Source organism: Pygocentrus nattereri, chromosome 23 (genome assembly GCF_015220715.1).
Source record: "Pygocentrus nattereri isolate fPygNat1 chromosome 23, fPygNat1.pri, whole genome shotgun sequence".
Classification (NCBI taxonomy): domain Eukaryota; kingdom Metazoa; phylum Chordata; class Actinopteri; order Characiformes; family Serrasalmidae; genus Pygocentrus; species Pygocentrus nattereri.
In genome coordinates this window covers 4293308-4315192 of record NC_051233.1, presented here as the reverse complement: position 1 = coordinate 4315192, position 21885 = coordinate 4293308, and the positions used below count along the sequence as shown (strand labels likewise).

Below are 21885 nucleotides of genomic sequence, written 5' to 3'. Positions count from 1 at the left end.
AGATCAGTGGTGTTACATATCAGCCAGACTTGCCTCTTCAATGCCGTTTCCCAATCATTTGATGGGTCCCTTCTCAAACCTGTTGATGAAGGCCTGGTGGAACGTGGCTTTGCCTGACGAGACCCCACCTCGTCCATCCGTTGGAGGTCGAAGGCGCCCCAGTTTATGCTGTGCATTGGCTGCTGGACTCTAGAAGACGTGGTGGAACTCTCCAGGGTCTTGTTGACTGGGAAGGACTCAATACAATCCACAAGCAGCACCGAGCCAAGATGTGCACAAGGAGATATGCATGCTTTTTAACACTGGCATCACTGAAGGACTAATAAAATAATCTACGTAACAAGTTATGGTGAAATTAATGGATACATTGCCTTATATTTTAACCATGAGATAATTTGATAAGAAGTTAATAACTTCTGGTAAGTTAGGTGTAGTATTTGATAAACGTCTGAAATATAATTTTAAGTGTTTTAAAAGTTATGTAAATGTTTTAAAAGTTAAATAAATCTTGTTTAATACATAATGCTAATTACATTATATTACTGTTATTACGACCTGGTGCTTGAACCATGTTACATTTGTTTGTTTACAAAAATAACAAAATTTATATTCGTATTACAAGTGATTCCAATACAGTGTGCCAGTAATGCAATATATCAATATACAGCACATTGCCTAGTCAGAAAAGACCTTTTTAGTTATTCAACTTAATTGAAAATAGTCTTTTTATGTTCAAGTTCGTCATTTTTCATCTTGAAAAAAAAGGGAAACGTATTTAGCAGAAAATTGGATGGACACCTGAGTGTCGAGAAAGGCGCTTTTAAATTAAATTTATTATTTTATTATTATTATTACACCTCATCAACTAAATGTAATATCAGGTTTTTCAACATTTAAGCATTCTTTTTAAGTTAAGTGATACTTCAATCCCACAACCGGGGAAATTCCACCTCTGCATTTAACCCATCCGTGAAGTGAAACACCACATACACACTAGTGAATACACACACACACACACACACTCTAGGGGGCAGTGAGCACACTTGCCCGGAGCGGTGGGCAGCCCTATCCACAGCACCCGGGGAGCAGTTGGGGGTCAGGTGTCTTGCTCAAGGACACCTCAGTCATGGACTCTCGGCTCTGGGGATCGAACCGGCGACCTTCCGGTCACAGGGCCAGCTCCCTAACCTCCAGCCCACGACTGCCCCCACTAGAAGATGCACCTTCAGTTTTTCAAAGAAATCTGCAGAGATATTTTTTCCACGTCTACAAAGTTCAGTCCTAGAAGTTGGTTGCACTTTCTGATTTTCATGATCCAACTAATCTTGATTTTCTCCTCTCTCTCAAACAGGAAAGCTTTAAGTGCTGTTTATCTGATGGGGGCAGTTTTGGGGGCTACCAGGTATTCCAGGTAGCTGTTAGGAGTCCCATTTTCTCTGTAGCTTTAAATCATTGTATGAAATGGAAGCTTTAGCGAAGGTTCTGCCAGGAAGACTCTAATGCTACGTCATTCGCTCATTGGTCCTGACCAGTCACGTCACCACACCTGTCTTTAAAATGACTCAAATCACGTACTTATTCTGCTGCTTTCAGTACTTACGTTTTGACGTTCCCCTCCTTCCTCCCCACCACCACCACTTGGGTCCCTGGCTGGTTGTCCAGGGGGTAGGCTCCACCCCTGATGTCTCTATCCAGCAGGATCAGCTCCAAAACCTTGTAACTTGTAAAATTTTCAACTTGTAAAATTCCATTGAGGAGCTAAAAAATAGTCCTCCTCCATTCCAGAGTCTTTCTGGCAGAACTCCTTTTACTTTCTCCTTCTTGAAGCAAGTGGATCATGAGCGGTTCGCGCTGTCGCCTCACAGCAAGAAGGGCCTGGGTTCAGCTCCCCAGTCAGGCGACCAGGGTCCTGCGTGGAGTTTGCATGTTCTTGCCGTGTGTGCGTGGGTTTCCTCCGGGTTCTCCGGTTTCCTCCCAAACATGCAGTCGTGCCAATTGGAGATGCTAAATTGCTCCTAGGTGTGAATGTGTGTGTGATTGTATTTCGCTGTCAGAAGAAAAATGGTAACTTTACAGGAGAACAAAAAAACCTACTTTACTTTTAATGTAAGTCAATGGAACCAGAATATTTTCCAAGTCATTTTGGGTCGTTTCTTTTAGTCCATTCACGATGAAATTTGCAAAAAATGTAAAGGCCAACATGAATTTTCAAATTATGCCAAAAACTGAAAAATAACAAAAATTGAGATGTGAGGTTTTCTTCCAACAGCAGTGAGGTGCCTGTGTTTCTGCCCTGTGATGGACTGGCGACCTGTCCAGGGTGTCTTCCTCTCAATGACATCCCCATGACCCAGAAGGATAAGCAGCTTAGACAATGTGTGTGTGTGTGTGTGTGTGTGTGTGTGTGTGTGTGTGTGTGTAACAGTATTGAGATAATTAGAAATCATTATGAAAAGTTGCCGTTTTCAAGCGTTGTTTTTCTTACCAGCACCAAAAGAGCAAATATTCAACACCTCTCTCTCTCCGGTGGTGTTTACATGTTTGTGATGAGCGTTATTTGAGCTCTGTTTGAACGGAAAGCTCTCATCACCTGTAGAGCCTCATGCACTGATGTTTGGAGTAATGACAAGAAAAAGACAGTTGTAAATGAAAATGGTTTGAGAAAATCTCTCTCTCTCTCTCTCTCTCTCTCTCTCTCCCTCTCTCTCTCTCTCCATCTCGGTGCATGGTGAGAGGATTGCACAAACAAGTCCATTTACCCATTATTTCCTTTCAGTCTCCTGTAGCAACACAATAACTTCTACTGAAAGGAAAAAGATCGCAGACAGGTGGGGAGTAAGTGCGCCAGAGGAAGGACAAGAAAGAGGAGAGCGAGAGAACGATAGAATGAGGTGGGGGAAGGGAGGGATGGACAGTGGGGAGGGGTCAAGTCGCCCCAGCGGAAAGAGAGAAATGGTGGAAAAACATCCGTAATTTTCACCGCAGGGTCCCTGCGTAATTGAGTCGTTGAAAACACAGATGTAGGGGGACGATTGAAAGCAAAGTGGTTGGGGGGTTGGAGGCAGAACAGACGAGAAAGAAAGAAGAGAAAGATAAGGGGAGACGGGGAGACGGAGGAACGTGTCTACAGAGTTTCGTCTTCGAGTCGTCCAGTGCTTCATCACACGTCCAGACGAGGCGACATCTTCAGAATCGAGATGCAGAAGCTGAGCGCTTGAATTTAATCGAGGGCCCTCTAAGCCCTGCGTTACGGTTATTAAGAAAATCCATGTTTTAGGAGTTTTGTAGTGGTGCATAGATCATACTTCTATTTCAGAGACCAAACAAAATGATATTTTTCACGGTGCTTTTTTAACTAGACCTGAAATGATGAGATTGATTTCAGTCTTTTGACTGACTTGGACTTTATATACCAGCTTGTTTTCATTCAAATAAACAGTGGACGAAGTACACAAGCCATGTACTCGAGTTGCAGTAGGTAAAAGTAGAAGTTCCTCCCTTTAGACCTCCACTTGAGTAAAAGTACTAAAGTATTTCCCTTCAAATGTACTTAAGTATAAAGTAAAAGTACTAAAAGAGTAATTCTGGCTCTGATGTCCTGTTATCATTTTTATAACCAGACTGGCTTCATGAACTCATTTCAGGTGAAAGTCCTCCAGCGTCTCTCTTGGTAAACCAGTCTTTTAATAGAACGTCATTAATTAGTGACGCTGACGTCTATTAAAATGATCAGAAGCACAAAACACTGAAGGTAAACAGTTTCCATCAGGGAGAACCGAGTGGCTCTGAAATCACTTTTTACACACAAGCAAAGTTTCAGTTTCAGATTTATTTACAACTTAGTTCCAAGTTTAAGTTGAATAAAAACTGGCTTTAAACTCAGGATCACAGATGAGCTCCTTTACTATGTTGATCTGTAGGCGTCTGTTCATAAACATAAACCAGCCCAAACTCATTTACTATAAAATGAAATGGTGTTTGTAGAAATTCAGAAAAAAGCCGCGTCAGTCTCGACTGCATATGTGGACATATTTCTATATTGAGCTCTATTTACACAAAGTTAGGTTAGTTCATCATTTATGTTGAACAGACTCTCCCAAAGTTTTACGCTGCTGCGCTGACGTTGAACCGCGTGCTGCACTGGGTCGGTATGACCAACAGGTCAAAACCAGCTCTAAACAAAGTGACCGCTGGGCCCTGATTGGTGCTCTGGCTTTGCGCTTCTTTCGTTTTGACATGTGACGTTTTTATACACACAGAAACCAAAAGGAACGACAGATTTCTCAAAATGTAGGAGGAAAAAGTCGGATATTAGACTCTGAAATGTAGTGGAGTGAAAGGAAAAAGACGCCCAGTAACGGAGAAACTTCAGTACAGATACACCAAAAATACTAAAGTACAGAAACTAATTACATTTACTCAGTTACTCAGATAATGTCCACCACTGAAAATAAACGATTGAACATTTATATTGTCAGTAACAAACAACTGTGACGCTGCCAAAACTTTACCAGATGTCTCAGTTGTGACAAATTTAGCTCGTTTAGAGCAGAACTCAAAAACACTAGCTAGTCCATGAGCAGCAAACATAGCTTTAAACTGTTGTACAGACATAAAATCATCGTATTTATCATTAAAACACACAAAAAGAGTTCCTAACTGAAGAAAACTGTGTTTCGGAAGTGACATGCTAAACAAATTTTTAGGCTTTGGGACTCATTTAGTTCAAAACAATGAGATTTAACTCATAGATATTCATTCCTAGATGCCACGTCGTCTGTCGTTCTCTATCTGAGGTGATACGTCTGACCGTCCGCCGTGTTGGAGAGGTCAAGATCCTCTTGTGGACAGATTCACTTGTACTGAGAGACGATGAGTCTCAGGATTAAATCAGCCACAGCTTCCTCATTACTCCACCCATTTACACCACATCTGTTTAGTTCTAATCCTCAGACTCAGACTAATCTGGGCTGCACGGACGGCTCTCGGCGGCTTTTATTACTGTAATGACTGATGGTGATAATTAGCCGTCCAGCAGGACCAGCAGGAAAGTATTCAGTCTGCACCTGATGTTAAAAACCGAGTTCAGCGCCAGTAAAAACACAAACTCACTCACATCAGCAAATCCATCAATGAGTGAATCTCTTCTAATATTAAAAATAATCAGGAAAACTCAAATTTGGTATCTTTTCCGCCAGATTAAGTGGGACCAGGATTTCAGGGGGACCTGTATAAGGATCTCAGATTAATGTATCGACTTTGTCGAGGTGAGGTTTTTTTCTCTTCCAAAGTAAGGAGAGGAGTTTTAGCCACCTTTCAGAAAAACCATGTGACTGAAACTGTAGGATACAACCTGTGTTACACGTCCAGGGGCACCCAAACCATCGCACAGGACTGTGTATACATATACAGCCTGCATGTCTCATGCCCTGCGTCTGAAGGCTCCTCGCTCGTACGCTACGAGCCACACTAATCTGACTTCATATCACATGTCATGGTCTTCCCTGTACATGAATACCTTGTGCAGTTGTTCTGAACTAATAATAAAGAGCTTTACGTGGGATTTGCCCTTGCCTTCTCTGCCTGTATGCGCTGTCTGCTGCACTGCTTTAGTGCTGCTGAGAGCTGCTGGGACTGTGTATTTCCCCAGGCTCTGATAGGAAACGGGCCTACAGCAGGTCACTTTCCGTACATTCTCATTATGTCTCATGTCTTGCTGGAGCAGACAGGCCCACACCGTGTACTGAGGGGGCAGTGAAAGTTCGTTTTTTGTGGTTTGGCTGTCGTCCCAGACAGCCTGATACCCCACGCTGAAGTCATACTGCAGGCGTAAAGTATTACCTACCTGTTAATACACACACAGCATTGTTTTTATGTCTTGTCAGGACCTGCCATCATGTTTATGACCCATATATATATATATGCATACAAGGTTTATGTGGCTGTGTGTATGTATACATGTGCTATATATATATATATATACACATCACTGTTGTCTGAAGAAAACCTTGTATCATCAAAATTGTAACTTTACAGGAGAAGGAAAAAACATACTTTACTTTTAATGTAAGTCAATGGAACCAGACGTCTTTCCAAGTCATTTTAGGTCATTTCTTTTCATTCATCATGAAATTTACACACAATGTAAAGGCCAATAAATATTTTAAAATCATGTTAAAAACAGAGAAATGTCAACAATGGAGATATATGTGTGTATACTTACTTACATATGTGTAAGTAGGTACCTTGGTTTATTTATTTATTTATTCGCTTATTTATTATGGCCACAGAAATTTGAGAAATTAGAAATTTGCTTTAAGAAAAAAAATATTAAGCGTTGGTGAAAAGCACGTTACGAAACATTCTCCCTACAAATCGGAGCCTGAAAATACACAGAAACCCACAGAGATTATTCGCGAATGTAAATGAGGGGGTCCTCCACTGTGTGACACTTGACCGGCGCAGATGTTTAACTGCTCTCAGACAGGGCACAATTACTGATACGCGCTTATCCCTATAAGATTCCCTATTCTATTACCACTCCAGCCTTCTGACACGTCCTCACACCTGCTTTAGATAATCATTCCACTCCGTCTGTGAAGCTTCTGACTCTTTGATGCCACGATTTGACTTTTCTGCCCCACCTGCTCCTGAGATGGGGCGCATTCTGGAGCCACATGTTAGCAATAGACTTAGCTGCTAGCTCAGACTTCACTTACAGTAAATGGGAGCGCTTTATCTGGTGGTGGGATTCGGGTGAAGGTAACGCCAACCTCTCGATTCATTTCACTTCCTGTCTTTTTTAATGGTGTCAAACTGCCCGGGGCTGATGGGTAAGCGATAGCCGCACTCAATACATCCTGTGGCACAAGAGGACTATGTAGCCTCCAGATGTAAGACATTTAAAATACTTAAAATCTTACATATACCACCGTGCATCAGTCAGAGACCACAATTTAATGTACTTAAGTATCAAAAGTAAAAGTACTAAAGTATTTCCCTTCAAAAGTACTAAAGTATAAAGTAAAAGTACTAAAAGAGGAATTCTGGCTCTGATGTCCTGTTATCATTTTTATAACCAGACTGGCTTCATGAACTCATTTCAGGTGAAAGTCCTCCAGCGTCTCTCTTGGTAAACCAGTCTTTTAATAGAACGTCATTAATTAGTGACGCTGACGTCTATTAAAATGATCAGAAGCACAAAACACTGAAGGTAAACAGTTTCCATCAGGGAGAACCGAGTGGCTCTGAAATCACTTTTTACACACAAGCAAAGTTTCAGTTTCAGATTTATTTACAACTTAGTTCCAAGTTTAAGTTGAATAAAAACTGGCTTTAAACTCAGGATCACAGATGAGCTCCTTTACTATGTTGATCTGTAGGCGTCTGTTCATAAACATAAACCAGCCCAAACTCATTTACTATAAAATGAAATGGTGTTTGTAGAAATTCAGAAAAAAGCCGCGTCAGTCTCGACTGCATATGTGGACATATTTCTATATTGAGCTCTATTTACACAAAGTTAGGTTAGTTCATCGTTTATGTTGAACAGACTCTCCCAAAGTTTTACGCTGCTGCGCTGACGTTGAACCGCGTGCTGCACTGGGTCGGTATGACCAACAGGTCAAAACCAGCTCTAAACAAAGTGACCGCTGGGCCCTGATTGGTGCTCTGGCTTTGCGCTTCTTTCGTTTTGACATGTTACGTTTTTATACACACAGAAACCAAAAGGAACGACAGATTTCTCAGAATGTAGGAGGAAAAAGTCGGATATTAGACTCTGAAATGTAGTGGAGTGAAAGGAAAAAGTCCAGAATGGAGAAACTTCAGTACAGATACACCAAAAATACTAAAGTACAGAAACCAATTACATTTACTCAGTTACTCAGTTACTGTCCACCACTGAAAATTACCACTCAAAATAGCCATTAAACACAAGTTTTCCTTTCTTAGCATCAGGCCTTGTTTAGTGTGTCCGCTCTTTACTGTTAGTGCAGCTTCCAGTTTTGTCCATATAGTGTATATATGAACCATAATAAACTACTGTGCTCTTCATGCAATTGTTTCTGAATGTTATGTTGCCTAGCAACCACAATCTACTGAGCACAACCTGCATCACTTGGTTGAGCAGTTGATTGGTATAAGTTATACGTTATTTATCAGCAAATGTTTAATTGTAAAATTACTGTAGTAGTTTTTTTTTCAGCTGACCATTTGTCTCTCATGGTCCTGTCCATTGCTTCATTCTTTGCCCCACACATTTTCTGTTTCTCACAAAGTTCTGTATAATTGCACCACCGCTCTCCCAGCCTTTCTCACGTCACATACCAAAGATTCATATTTCATGTAATAAACATTAGGGCTGAATGAAATTCAACAGGCAAAGACCATTTTGCATAAACAGGCTTCAGATTTGTAGCCATTTTAACGCATTTAACTTGCAGCTGTCCCAAAACCTGAGACCCTTCCAGATGTTCACAGTTAGATGTTTCCACATGTGCGGTATGAGGGAATATCCAATAACTGTGAAGACTGTACAGGTATGACAACAGTGGACTGGCATCATCTTTACAATTCTACTGCACATAGTAAATGAATGTAAAAAAAGACTCGGTTCTTTAGCTTCATATACCAAACCTGCAGGAGGAAACCTGGGTGTGATCTCACACTCTGAGCTCCGTTTTATCGGCATGTAAACACAGTCACTAAAGTAGCTTCACATCTTTTGAGAAATGTGGCTGAAGTCCGGCCTTTTCTCTCTCAGAGCGACGCGGAGAAACGTGTCCACGCGTTTGATCCGCTCAGAGTTGATCACTGTAATGGTCTTCTTACTGAACTTCCCAAGAAAACAAGTCATCCTTCACAACTCGGACAAAACACGGCAGCATCCTAACAAAAGCAACACCGAGAGACCAGATCGGTCCTGTTTTAATAGAACTGCACCGGCTGCCTGGATCGCTCAGGATAGATTTTAAAGTTCTGCTACAGTTTTTAGGCTCAAAATGACCTTAAAACACCGCTGACATCACAGAATGTGCCTGTTTATGTTCCAGCATGTAGTCTAAGATCTGCAGATACTGACCTTCAGTAAAAATACAGAAAACATGGAGAGACTCTTTCAGTTATTCTGCTTCTCAGCTTCTGATTCTAAATAAACACTAATCTTTTCTTGTATTCTATGTTTTTTTTCACCTGTCTGTAAAGCACTTCGAGCTGCAACTGGCATGAAAAGTGCTGTATTAATAAAAAATATTATTGTAATATTATTATTCGTATTATTATTATTAAAATTAGGAGAATTTTCACACAGATGTTCATAACTCTATTCAAACTGTATTGCTCTGTTGCACCATTTACACCGAGTACTGTGGAAAAGTCTTTCCACAGTGGTAGGTGTTAATGCTAATATTAAAATCCCTGACTTATTATGTACTATATTAGTATATATTAAGTGCATGGACTTCAGTGCAAACTGGCTGAACTGTTCCGAGGTTATAGAAGTGTGTAATAAGACTTCTGGCCGGTCAGCAGGCCCTGGCCATTAAGGGTTTACAACAAAAAGTATCTGTTGTACATTTGCCATGTGTTGGCTGGGGATGTCAAGAGGAAACCTGCAACCAAGCCTCTTTTCTTGCAGCTCAGATGTCAACTGCTTGTTTGAAAGCAATACATTTTTACTGCTTTAGATTTACTCTTAGTTTGATTTTTCCTCTCTTGATACATGGAGATGAAAACCAATCGCATTTATCTTTCAATTTCAAGTCAAAACAGCCATTATGCACAAGATATTCGTTCTTGGGAGATGTTTCTGACAAGATTAAATATAAGATAAAAAAGGGGTGGAGAAAAAACTGATATCATATTTACTTGTTGAGACTTCTGTGTTATTTTCTGCTATATATGTTTTCTGGCACCTGTACTTAATGGCTCCTGCCACTGGAAATGAAATAAATTAAGTGTGGAGAAAAAGATATCGGCATTTAGTACGTCATAATAATGAGAATGTCTTCCATAGTTATGACTTAGTATCTCAGAATCATGAGAAAGCATTTCATAATTATGATTTGCTGTGGCTTGCGTAATATTGAGAGTCTATTTCATAATTATGTGAGAGCAAGTCATAATTATGAGATACTAAGAGATAGTATATCATAATTATTAGACACTGCATCATAATTATGACATGGCAAGTCATTAGAAGATTAGAAGGTCATAATTATGAGTGGGTAAATCAAAACTACAAGAAAGTAAGTCATAATTATGAGATACTAAATCAAAACTATGACAGTAATTCATTATAGAGAGACACTGAGTCATAATTATGACACAGTAAGCTATTATGAGATACTAGGTCATAATTATGAATGGGTCAATCAAAACTACAAGAAAGTAAGTCATAATTATGAGATACTAAATCAAAACTACAAGAATGTAAGTCATAATTATGAGATACCAAATCAAAATTATGACAGTAATTCATTATAAAGAGATACTAAGTCATAACTATGACATAGTACATCACAATTATGAGACACTGTGTCATAATTATCACACGGTAAGTGATTAGGAGATACTAGGTCATTATTACGAGTGGGCAAATCAAAACTACAAGAAAGTAAGTCATAATTATGAGATACTAAATCAAAACTATGACAGTAATTAATTATAGAGAGACACTGAGTCATAATTATGAGGCACTACGTCATAATTATGACACAGTAAGCTATTATAAGATACTAGGTCATAATTATGAATGGGTAAATCCTAATTACGACATAGGAAGTCATAATTACGAAAGGGTAAGTCATCATTATGAGATACTAAGTTGTAATTATAGAAATCTTTCTCATTATTATGACTTACTAAATGGATTTAGTCATTTTTTTTTTTTTTCCCCAGTGGCAGAAACACGTTTTCGTGATGTCGTGTGTTTAGTAACATCGAAAAACAATATTTTATTATTATTTTTTTTTTAAATAGACACAACCAGCGTACGCAACTCTTTGAAGCCTTTGCAAGATGGCTCCGTTTCCGGCTGCCGTACGGGAACTGAAAGGCCTCTATTAAACTACACGGCGGCGGAATCGGCGCTGCTCTCGCGAGATTTCCGAGTGCGAGAGGTTTCTGATTCCGGGGTCGGTGTGTGTGAGAGAGTGAGTGTGTGTTTTCGTACTCGTCTCCCTCCGTTCGCTACTGTGTGTGTGAGTGTGAGAGTGTGTGTAGTTTTTTTTTTATTTTTTTCTGCCTCGGTAGGGGAGGAGGAGGAGGAGGATGATGATGGCGGAGCTGGTGCAGGGACAGGCCTCGGTGGCTCAGCCTGGGATGAAGGGAGACGGCTTCGCGGACGCGCTCCACCGAGCCAGACAGGTAAAAACTCACTCGGCCCCGGGAAAGCGAAGCCGCGGCTCGGGCAGCTGGAGGCGAACGCACACGCGAGGAGTCCGGGGCTTTTATTTGGGAAGAAACGCAAGTTACTTTTTAAAAAAACATGCCCCAGCACAACTCACAGCCCTTCCTCCCCCCTCCCCGGTAGCAAACACGCTCCGGTGCGGGGCCAACTAACCTAACACGCCGCGCGTACAGCGAGCAGTGTGGCACACAGCGAGCGAGCCAGCCAGCCACGAAAAGGCACGAAGCAGCTCAACGTGCTCACACACAGCTGGTCACCACGACTGCTGTTCGAATCCCCCCGTTCCACCTTAAACTGCTAGTTAACTGCTGCGCCGTTTAAGGTGGAACGGGGGAAACTCGACCACGAAGCTGCGCTTGTGCTCACGCAGCAGCACCGCAAGCGCCGCTTGTTTACTGCGCACACAGAAGCGAAGGGAACCCGCTCGCTGACACTTGTAACCGCTCCAACTTGGCGGCTCCCAAATGTGCGAAGCTAACGTGCTAAGCTAACCCCCCCCCCACCACACCACCAACACCAGGCAGCGCAGCGGCTCCGAGTGTGTTTAACAGCGCCACGTTAAGCCAACGTGTGCGAGGAGAGTCGCCCCAAGTCTCCGACTTCACCCCCGAGCACGTCGGCGTGGCCGTTTCGCCGGCTCTCCGTCGAAGTTGGGCGTCCGAACTCGCCCCGCAAGCGGCAACCTGTTGTTGGTGGAGCGCGGTGAAGTTTGAGGGCTAACGCTGCTGCTAGCGGACAAGCTAACGCTAACTAACTCATGCTAACTGTTCGGCTGCGTGGCCTAGTTAAGTTTCCGCACAGCCGAGCTCGCTTTATTCGGCCGTGTTTCGAGGGCCAGACTCGCCCGCCCCCCCCGGGAAAAAATACACCCTGTTCCAGCTTTAAAAGCCCACTTTAGTCCGTTTACTTCGCCGGTCTTTGCGGGACTTGACGCCAAACGGCGACGCCACTTTTGTCCAGCGTTTCCAGGCGCTAGCTAGGTAAGCTAACCTAGCTAACGAGCCTAACGTGTTTACATCGCACATTCGGGCTCCAAACGAGCGAATAAGTCGTTTTGGGCGTCGTGTCGGTGTTTGGAAGGGTTATAACGCGTCGGAAGCTCCGAATGTCGACGGTTGTGAAGGGCTGTGAAGGCCTGAAACGTGAGCCAGCGCCGATTAGCCCAGCGTAGCGCTAGCAGGCCACTGAAGTTGACTTAAGTAAGGGCTGATAAGTTTAAAGCGGGGTTTAAAAAGTAGGACACGGGCGCGTCGACTGGCCTGAAGAGACTTAAGTTACTTGACAGCCGTTTCGCCGAGCTGTGGGCGAACGGACTTGGCTCTAAAGTTGAGTCAACTTGGGGGGGGAAAGGTAAAAAATAGGCATGTGGTCATTTGCACGGTGCTTTAGGCTGAAGCTAAAGGCCTTACAGAGAAGTCAAGCGAGCTCTGAATATAAATACCCCAGGCTGATGGTCTGAGCCGCTATTAGTAGCCGTTTTAAAAATAATATTAGTGATAATAACAGTTGAAAATTGCTGTGTGCAGTTCAAGCCACCACTCAGGCCCGTGTGGATAGAACATGTTGAAATGTGCAGCAAGGCTTCTTATCTTCGAGCCTTCAGGCCTGTTTTTAAGATCACTTCCACCAAAGATTTCTGAGCAGTTCAGCCCTTGAGGTGTAAAGAGTCAGGCTGGTTTGAGGGGACGGTTGGTTGTAGAGAAATTTAATGGGGGTGATGGGAACCAGTGGTCGTCACGTTCACGACACAAATATAGCCTTTTTAATTGTTTTCCAAAACCAGCTGTGAACCCACAAGTGTGAGTTTTTTCTGTGTAGCCCTGGTGATGGATAACTGGTACTAAAGCAGAGAAAATATGGTTTTGTTAAGTGATACTTCATTGATCCCACAAAGGGGGAAATGCCACCTCCGCATTTAACCCACCCATGAAGTGAAACACCACATACACACTAGTGAGCACACACACACTAGGGGGCAGTGAGCACACTTGCCCGGAGTGGTGGGCAGCCCAATCCACAGCGCCCGGGGAGCAGTTGGGGGTTAGGTGTCTTGCTCAAGGACACCTCAGTCATGGACTGTAGGTGCTGGGGATCGAACCGGCGACCTTCCGGTCACAGGGCCTGTTCCCTGACCTCCAGCCCACGACTGCCCCGCGACCTGTTCTTTTTGGAGGGGAGACTATTTTGCCTCACGATGCTCCGCATGAAACCCTCAGCCGTGAATGAGTTAAAATAAATGGATAAAAATAGTTTAAATCAAAACTTTTATCACAAAACTTTTATAAGACACTGTGCGGCGTATGTCACTGCAGATATGCAGGCATTTAACTGTTCAGACGTTTGGTTCCTATCGCAGCCACTGTGAAGAATTCTGACTTGGCCAGTTTCTCTAGAATTGAGCGTTTCACACCAAACCGACCCGAATTACTTCGGTTACGTCTCTGACCTTCAATTGTGTCGAGTTTATTTGGAGAAATTGGTGCTGTTCCTCTTTAGGAACGTTAAGGCTGCTCTTTACAGACATTTGTACCCTGAAAAGGAGGTGTTTGGGTTTTCACTTCTAAATTTCAGCGTAAATGAGACACTCAGGTGTGACCGGGCGAGGTGTTTTGTGTGAAGACGGATTGTAATGGGGATTAATAACCCTTGATTTCTCTGCAGTGGTGACGATAGGAACCAGAGTGTTTCTACGCACGCACACACACACACACACACACACACACACACAGCTGTTTTTATTGGCTGTTCAAAATGACCAGTGAACCCACCTGTTTTTATTTTTAATTTTGATGATGGTAACGGTGGTAAATCTGAAGAAATAAGCTCTTTTTGTGGACTGTTTTGCATGAACGCGCCCTGCAGCACCTCTGCGCTATGACTGGATTTAAAAAAATGTGTGAAAACATTGAGTGCGTTTACACACACTCGTCGAATCATGATCAGATTTCTGCAGTTATCCGATTTATTCAAATGGCAGTCTAAACGCTATCCTCTGGTTTAGGAACCCAAAATCTGATAAAGAGGCTGGATTTTAGCTCAGTAATCACATTTCTCAGTGCTGTGAGCTCTTACTCTGATTTCTTTCACATTTCTCAGTGCTGTGAACTCTTACTCTGATTTCTTTCAGATTTCTCAGCGTTGTGAGCTCTTACTCTGATTTCTTTCAGATTTCTCAGTGCTGTGAGCTCTTACTCTGATTTCTTTCAGATTTCTCAGGGCTGTGAGCTCTTACTCTGATTTCTTTCAGATTTCTCAGGGCTGTGAGCTCTTACTCTGATTTCTTTCACATTTCTCAGTGCTGTGAACTCTTACTCTGATTTCTTTCAGATTTCTCAGGGCTGTGAGCTCTTACTCTGATTTCTTTCAGATTTCTCAGCGTTGTGAGCTCTTACTCTGATTTCTTTCAGATTTCTCAGTGCTGTGAGCTCTTACTCTGATTTCTTTCAGATTTCTCAGGGCTGTGAGCTCTTACTCTGATTTCTTTCAGATTTCTCAGGGCTGTGAGCTCTTACTCTGATTTCTTTCACATTTCTCAGTGCTGTGAGCTCTTACTCTGATTTCTTTCACATTTCTCAGGGCTGTGAGCTCTTACTCTGATTTCTTTCTGATTTCTCAGCGCTGTGAACTCTTACTCTGATTTCTTTCTGATTTCTCAGCGCTGTGAACTCTTACTCTGATTTCTTTCACATTTCTCAGCGTTGTGAGCTCTTACTCTGATTTCTTTCACATTTCTCAGGGCTGTGAACTCTTACTCTGATTTCTTTCACATTTCTCAGGGCTGTGAGCTCTTACTCTGATTTCTTTCACATTTCTCAGGGCTGTGAGCTCTTACTCTGATTTCTTTCACATTTCTCAGGGCTGTGAGCTCTTACTCTGATTTCTTTCACATTTCTCAGGGCTGTGAGCTCTTACTCTGATTTCTTTCACATTTCTCAGGGCTGTGAGCTCTTACTCTGATTTCTTTCAGATTTCTCAGTGCGCGTGAGCTCTTACTCTGATTTCTTTCAGATTTCTCAGCGCTGTGAGCTCTTACTCTGATTTCTTTCACATTTCTCAGCGCTGTGAGCTCTTACTCTGATTTCTTTCAGCTTTCTCAGTGCTGTGAGCTCTTACTCTGATTTCTTTCAGCTTTCTCAGGGCTGTGAGCTCTTACTCTGATTTCTTTCAGATTTCTCAGGGCTGTGAGCTCTTACTCTGATTTCTTTCAGATTTCTCAGGGCTGTGAGCTCTTACTCTGATTTCTTTCACATTTCTCAGGGCTGTGAGCTCTTACTCTGATTTCTTTCACATTTCTCAGGGCTGTGAGCTCTTACTCTGATTTCTTTCACGTTTCTCAGGGCTGTGAGCTCTTACTCTGATTTCTTTCACGTTTCTCAGCGCTGTGAACTCTTACTCTGATTTCTTTCACGTTTCTCAGGACTGTGAGCTCTTACTCTGATTTCTTTCACGTTTCTCAGGGCTGTGAGCTCTTACTCTGATTTCTTTCACATTTCTCAGGGCTGTGAGCTCTTACTCTGATTTCTTTCACATTTCTCAGGGCTGTGAGCTCTTACTCTGATTTCTTTCACATTTCTCAATTTGAGCATGAGCGAGAATGAATGGCTGTACCAAATATAAGCAAGCAGTGTCGCCACAAGGGCAGCAAAACGCTTGGAGAGGCGCTAAAACCAAACCCGGAATTAAGGATTTAAGTGTTCTTTGTTTTCTAGATGATGTATGTTCATATTTTCAGGTAAAGTGGCACAATTAAAAAAAAAAAAAAAAAAAAAAAAATTGTGTGAAGTTGGAGTTTTGTTACATTCACGTCAAGTCGTCGTCTGTGAGTTTTGGCTGGCTGCAAAGCAGAAATTGATTACTGTCTGACTCATGAAGACCCGGATTTTCATTTTATCTGATTACTCAAGTGCATGTAAACGTGTTGATTCTATTACTGACAAAATCTGATTTTCTGCAGTTGTCGGCTTGTGAAGTGCATGTAAAAGCACTGTGTCTCAGGCATCAGGCAGTGCATTCGAAACCATTTTGATATACGCTCACCAGCCACTTTATTAGGTACAGTTGCTTGTTAACACTAATAGCTAATCAGCCAATCACACGGCTGCAACTCACTGCATTCAGGCATGTAGAGGTGGTTAAGACGACTTGCTGAAGTGCAGACCGAGCATCAGAACGGGGAAGAAAGGGGATATAAGGGGCTTTGAACGTGGCGTGGTTGTTGGTGCCAGACGGGCTGGTCTGAGTGTTTCAGAAACTGCTGATCTACTGGGATTTTCACACACAACCATCTCTAGGGTTCACAGAGAACGGTCCAAAAAAGAGGAAACATCCAGTAAGCGGTCAGTTGTGTGGACGAAAATGCCTTGTTGATGTGAGAGGTCAGAGGAGAACGGGCAGACTGGTTCCAGATGATAGAAAGGCAGCAGGAACTCAAATAACCAACCAGAATCTCTGAGGAACGTTTCCAACACCTTGTTGAAAGTCTGGCACGAAGAATTAAAGCAGTTCTGAAGGCAAAAGGGGGTCCAACCTCTTACTAGCAAGGTGTACCTAATAAAGTGGCCGGTGAGTGTATGTATATCCTGTGAGGTTTAAAGCGGCGTCAGATTTTCAGACGTCTGGTTCCCATCACTGCTACTGTGACCAGATCAGACCGACAGACAGACTCCCCATTTAAAGAAATGTGACACTTTGTTTCATTGCAAACTTTTAGGCATTGCTAGTTGGTTTTTGCTTTTAATGTAACTGGCCTTTGTTTGCGAAGCACAAAAGGCCATGCAGGTTTGCTTTTTGAGTCAAAGAAAGGCTGAGCACTGCAGAGGCATCCTGTCAGACCTACCTTTGTACGAGTGCTTGCATAACATGAAAAACCAGAAGTGTACCAGGGCAGCGAAGGCCTCTTTCACCGCTGTGTATAAGGGTGGGCGACTTCATACCTGAAGGCATTTTCGTTATACGTGATATGCATGTAGTTTGCCTGTGTGAGGTTTGTCTATATAGAGCTTTGGGTGTTGGAACATACAAAATACGCCAGTAAAACAGCACTGCTATAATTAATACAGGCTACAGGAAACTATGTAGAGGTGTGTGTGTGTGTGTGTGTGTGTGTTTTTCCCGTCTCCAGTGTCTGCAAAAATTATTTAAGAAGGCACCCGAGGAGAAATCAAACTGTTCAAGTCAATGAATACTGTAATGAGTTGTCTTCCAATCAGCTACTTGTTGCTATGGCGTTTTTAATTAATTAATTAATTTATATTTTTAGTCCCACAACGGGGAAATTTCACCTCTGCAACACACACATGCGGTGGAACAGCACAACCACTAGGGGGCAGTGAGCACGCTTGCCCGGAGCGGTGGGCAGCCCTATCCACGGCGCCTGGGGAGGTAGGTGTCTTGCTCAAGGACACCTCAGTCATGGACTGACGGTGCTGGGGATCAAACCGGCAACCTTCCGGTCACAAGGCTGGTTCTCTAACCTCCAGCCCACGACTGCCCCCATATAGTTCATATAGCCCCATATGTTATAGTTTATATACACTGGTGGTAGTTGTTTACAGACTCTGTGATCTTTATCCGTTTACGATCCATGAAGGTGTTCAGTGTTTTAGAGCTATCGATCCTGGTGTAATCACACTAATATCATCAGATTGCCCACCACTAACTGTACTCTTAGAATAGTTTATTAGAAAGTCCCACATGAGGCTTATTATTTTTATCCAGGGCCATAGCATGTTAGTCTTTTGGGAAGGCTAAAAGAGGCCTTGGTACAGAACAACTTGGCAGCCTCCACGCTAGTCTCGTGGGGTCAGTCTTGGTCTTGTAATGACCGTCTGTGGACAGTCATGAGAAATTTCGGTCTAAACGTGGGAGTGTAGACTTAAGAACAAAGTGATTAGTCAATCCAGTGCCTCAAAGGCTGCGTTCACATTACCTGGTTGAAGTGGCACAAATCAGATTTTTTGCTCTCATGTGACTCGGATTTGCTTTTCAGGGCTGTGTGGACTCGAATCTGATCTTCTTGAATCCGACCTGAGCCACATTCATAGGTGGGCCAAGGTCCGATACGTGTGCGATTCGTGGCCCCGCGACCTTCGTGTGACGCTCAGTTCGGAGTTCGTGCCATCGTTCAGTGTAAGCGGTGGAAAAGCAGCTCATCTCACCTTTTTCTCTGTCGTCTGGCTCTAATAATGAAGCTGAGAGCTGATCAGAGGTGATGATACGTGTTGGAGAGATCGGATTTGAGTGAAAAATTGGATTTGAGCAATGAGGCTTGTCCGTGAACATAAAGCAGATTTTTGCCAATCCAATTGAATACATTCCGATTACAGATTAAGACTGAGGTGTTTATTCTCTACTCAACAATCGGCTTAAAATCTACGTTTAGATGCTCACTACAAGTAATCCGATCCAAAATGACAGGCATGTATAGAGAACCATTAGTCTAGATGTTACCATAACAACCAGCATCACGTGAGGTCCAGTCAGAGTGAGATGAGCAGCAGTGAGCAGTGATTGTGTGTTTAACTGCTTTAAAATGACGTCAGACTCAGGAAAACGTCCCTCACACGTCCTTATTAAAGAAGGCCGAGAGGAAGACGTCGTGCTCTGAGACGCATAAGCTGGACGTCCGTCCCACCGCCGTCTTTTAAAGATCAGAGCGTGAACTTCGTCTCCTCTGCAGACCAGTTTCTGCTCCGCCGTGTTGAACGGTATAAACTCTCACTGTGACGCGACGCTCATGCAGAACGGACTTAAACTTTCCGATAGGGAATGTAATCGGATACAGACGTTTACACGGATATTATTCTTCTATTTAACAGATTATTTACATTTATTTGCCCTCCTCGTTCAATCGGATAGAAACTGTATTCTGATCGGACTAGACTATTCCAATTGAAGTTTTTACATGAATGTGCTCTGATTTGAGCTATTAGTCGGATTATTAACAGATTATTAGGCTGCATGTAAAAGTGGCTGTTTACTGATGAACAACGAGCCGGTCGTTGGCACAGCGAATACATTATATGCAGTCATACGTCACTGGAAGGGGAAAAAACAGCTAATCTAGCTTTTTTTAGGCTTGTTATTGATTGTGTGCTGGACATTGAGTCCAGACCAGTGAAATTTGGGCAGTTTTACCTTTGCTTGTGGTAAAATCCAGCGCCTGAAGTTTAACAGCTTGTCCCCAGAGGTGTATTCTTGTTGCGAGATCATGTCGGGCCCTTTGAAGCCCCGTCAGTGTAAGAAGATACGCTGTAGTGGTTGGTAAAAATGGATTCAAGTTGCTCATGAACAAGAGCTGGAAAGTAAACCGGTTCTGCGTCCCGAATGGCTTTGGGATTGTAAAATACTTTTTTAAAATATTTGAAACGCTTCTGTTTTGCATGGACAGCATCCCTGTTCTTGCAGTTTATCTCCACGGTTAGGTTTTTTTCCTGTTCGTTTTTAGTCTCTGGAGCGGCTTTTGTGAAGAGCCCCAGAGGTTTTTTCCCTGGTCAGAAAAGACTTGACCTCTTTTGGATCTTGTTACAACTCTCTAAAACGCATGGTGCTACCAGGTGTGCTTCGTCTACTGTAGGGCTTCAACTTTTATTTATATATATATGAATGAGAGAGGGCTAATCAAGTCATCTACAGAATTTTTTTGAGGGTTATTTGAATTATTTAGAATAAAAAAAAGTGAACAAGTAACTAAAATCTTGCCGAGAATTAAATGATTAGAAAATCTGGATAAAGATAAATGAGACCTTAAAAAAAAAAAAAAGGAAATAGAAAAGAAAAAGCAATATCATGAAAATTGCGCAGTAATCTTGGGTGAGTCATGAAGTTTTAGCCACCTGATAAACCGCTTTTAAAATTGATTTTATGTGGGAAATGTGTTTTTGTTCTGGAAATCATTAATAATAGAATAAAACAAGTGAAAAAATTAATTAAAATTAAAATGAATACCAAAAGCATAACATTTGTGTAGGTCCGTGTTCATTTAACTTTCCGTTTCCGAAGCTTTCCTTAAGGAAGTCCGGTGGTATTTGTACGTGTCCTACAGTAGCTGGTTGTGAACAGTTTTATGAAGTTGCTGAGACTTCTGCTCGGTACTTTTTGTTATTAAAGTGAATAAATTACTAGTGCGGAGTATCAAATTCCATGTAATTCATTACCGAATTTCAGTACCCGAGTAGTCGGTCTTATCAGCGTTCATGAGCCATTTAGCTGGTTGTTCCCACCTCCATCAGCTGGCACTGGTTTACCTGCTTCATCGCTCCTCTCTGGTTTTACTCCTTCAGTTTTAGGTCTAATTACTTCCTAAGGTGCTCTATTCACGAGCTGCTTGGCCTACAGTGGAAAATGTTATTCTTAAAGGGAAATTCTCTGTTTTTAAAATTCCTGCATGATCAATTAGGCCGTAAACGTTCAGAGTGGTTTGATGGGAACCGAGCGCCAGACAGCTTCGCAGAAAGCGAGGGATCTTTTAGAGGCGTTAAAGCTGTCTGGCGCTCAATAGCGACCCCTGGTTCCCATCACCACCACTGTAAAGGCAGGTTCAGTAAGTTTCTGTACAGTGAAGTGTTTCAGAGCGTGCCGAGTGTTTGAACGACCCTCTGAATCTCAACAGCTGCAGAAATGTTGAATCCTCATTTCTTATTGAAATTATTGTTATTAATTGTTCATTATTAAATGCTTGACCTGACTCGACCTAATTTAAAAGAAAGTATGAAAAATATCACTGAGGAATCAATACTTTAACCAATACCCATCGCTGATCAGGACTGCAGGAGGCTGGAAGTCAGTGTGTCAGTCGCTGTTGGGTGTGTAAAGTCAGGAGCACCAGTTCGTTCGTTCGTTCTTTCTTTCTTTCTTTCTTTCTTTCTTTCTTTCTTTCTTTCTTTCTTTCTTTCGCTCCCTTTCTTTCTTTCGCTCCCTTTCTTTCTTTCTTTCTTTCTTTCTTTCTTTCTTTCTTTCTTTCTTTCTTTCTTTCGCTCCTTCTTTCTTTCTTTCTTTCTTTCGCTCCCTTTCTTTCTTTCTTTCTTTCTTTCGCTCCCTTTCTTTCTTTCGCTCCCTTTCTTTCTTTCTTTCTTTCTTTCTTTCTTTCTTTCTTTCTTTCTTTCGCTCCCTTTCTTTCTTTCTTTCTTTCTTTCGCTCCCTTTCTTTCTTTCTTTCTTTCTTTCGCTCCCTTTCTTTCTTTCGCTCCCTTTCTTTCTTTCTTTCTTTCTTTCTTTCTTTCTTTCTTTCTTTCTTTCGCTCCCTTTCTTTCTTTCTTTCTTTCTTTCGCTCCCTTTCTTTCTTTCTTTCTTTCTTTCGCTCCCTTTCTTTCTTTCGCTCCCTTTCTTTCTTTCGCTCCCTTTCTTTCTTTCGCTCCCTTTCTTTCTTTCTTTCTTTCTTTCTTTCTTTCTTTCTTTCTTTCTTTCTTTCTTTCTTTCTTTCGCTCCCTTTCTTTCTTTCGCTCCCTTTCTTTCTTTCTTTCTTTCTTTCTTTCTTTC

At 42.2% G+C, this 21885-nt stretch overlaps 1 protein-coding gene across 5 annotated transcripts in view; it reads left to right on the top strand.

Moving 5' to 3' along the window:
* The first annotated feature begins 11124 nt into the window (after positions 1 to 11124).
* The window catches only part of fubp3 (far upstream element (FUSE) binding protein 3), a 50078-nt gene continuing 39317 nt past the window's right edge, over positions 11125 to 21885 (top strand). For 3 of the 5 annotated variants that reach the window (XM_017724318.2, XM_017724316.2, XM_017724317.2), the window contains exon 1: positions 11126 to 11367. In XM_017724318.2, coding sequence (XP_017579807.1) covers positions 11272 to 11367 — 96 coding nt within the window. In that variant the 5' untranslated portion in view covers positions 11126 to 11271. Of the gene's footprint in view, positions 11368 to 12367; positions 12391 to 21885 lie in introns of those variants that run through there. The other 2 variants (XM_037533631.1, XM_037533632.1) reach the window with 2 other exon arrangements.